A 1,287-nucleotide genomic window follows, 5' to 3' on the forward strand; every position below is an offset into this window, starting at 1 on the left:
TCTTGCTTCAGCCTCCCAAGCAGCTGGGACTATAGGCACTTACCATAATGCCCCGCTATTTGTTTTGCTGTCATCGTTGTGTGGCAGGCCTGGACCAGGTTCAAACCTGCCAGTTCCAGTGTATGTGGCCGGCACCCTAGCCACAGAGTTACGAGCACCAAGCCTCAACTATTTTTCTATGACAACGCTTGAAAAATATAACCAGTATGGAAACTATGCACATATAGCCAGTTGCCTCCCTCACTCTAATAAATTAACCAAAATCTACATAATAAAAACACACATCTATCATGTACTAAAACATATTAAATATAAAAGCATGGACTTAGTAACACTGTTTACTTACCAAAATTGTCACAGGTAATTTCCTTCCTACTTGTTGTTGTAATAACAAATTTTTCATCAGATGAAATGCCAAGTGTCTATCAAAAGAACAGAAATAAAATTATTCCTCAAAGGAAATAAAGATATTATTCATGTTGATAAAAATATAAAAATATTGATAATGCAGGATATCTTAAAGGTCACCATACATATGTCATACTTAGGGAAAACAGGAAATTATAGTTAAATGTTACAAAATTTTACAAAATATTTCTTAAATGTTGATATATAAATGTAAGAAATGCTAAATATATAAAATTTAACAAGTTTGTTAAATTATTCCTATTTATGGTAACCTCTGGAACACCCTGTATATTACAATCTTCTAATAATCACTACAGTTACTTATCTAGGAAATACAAGAGTCCTTGGGGGTGAGAGTTTTTTTTGTTTGTTTTTTCCTCAGACAGAGTCTCACTATCTTGCCCTCGGTAGAGTACTACGGCGTCATAGCTCACAGCAACCTCAAATTCTTGGGCTTAAGCGATTCTCTTGCCTCAGCCTCCCCAGTAGCTGGGACTATAGGCGCCCGCCACAACACCCAGCTATTTTTTTGTTGCTGTCGTTGTTGTTTTTTAAAATTTTCTGTACAGATAGGGTCTTGGTATGTTGCTTAGGCTGGTTTTTAACTCCTGGCCTCAAGCGATCCCAAACTGTTAGGATTACAGATATGAGCCACCATGCCAAGCTTCAGTATTTTTAAATTTTGCCTATGCATAATTAATATAGCATAAATCTATACAAATTACCTATTATATTTAACAAGGTTGTTTTTCCTGCTACTATATGCCACCTAGGAACACTAGTGATTGGGGCACACTTTCAAAGAGTTTTAACAGGAGCAGGACCCACCAAGGAAAAAGACACATTATTTCATGCCACATCATTTATGCTATTTTTCTT

General features: G+C 36.1%; 1 protein-coding gene across 1 annotated transcript in view; it reads right to left on the minus strand.

The window, feature by feature from the left end:
• The window catches only part of LOC100953976 (structural maintenance of chromosomes flexible hinge domain-containing protein 1-like), a 21,641-nt gene that overhangs the window by 9,215 nt on the left and 11,139 nt on the right, over positions 1-1,287 (minus strand). Inside the window, exon 2 of the mRNA XM_003803748.2 lies at positions 347-422. Within this exon, the coding sequence (XP_003803796.2) occupies positions 347-422 (76 nt within the window). The remainder of the gene's footprint in view (positions 1-346; positions 423-1,287) is intronic.

This window comes from Otolemur garnettii, unplaced genomic scaffold (genome assembly GCF_000181295.1).
Source record: "Otolemur garnettii isolate 467f Iridium unplaced genomic scaffold, OtoGar3 scaffold00539, whole genome shotgun sequence".
NCBI classification, from domain to species: Eukaryota; Metazoa; Chordata; class Mammalia; order Primates; family Galagidae; genus Otolemur; species Otolemur garnettii.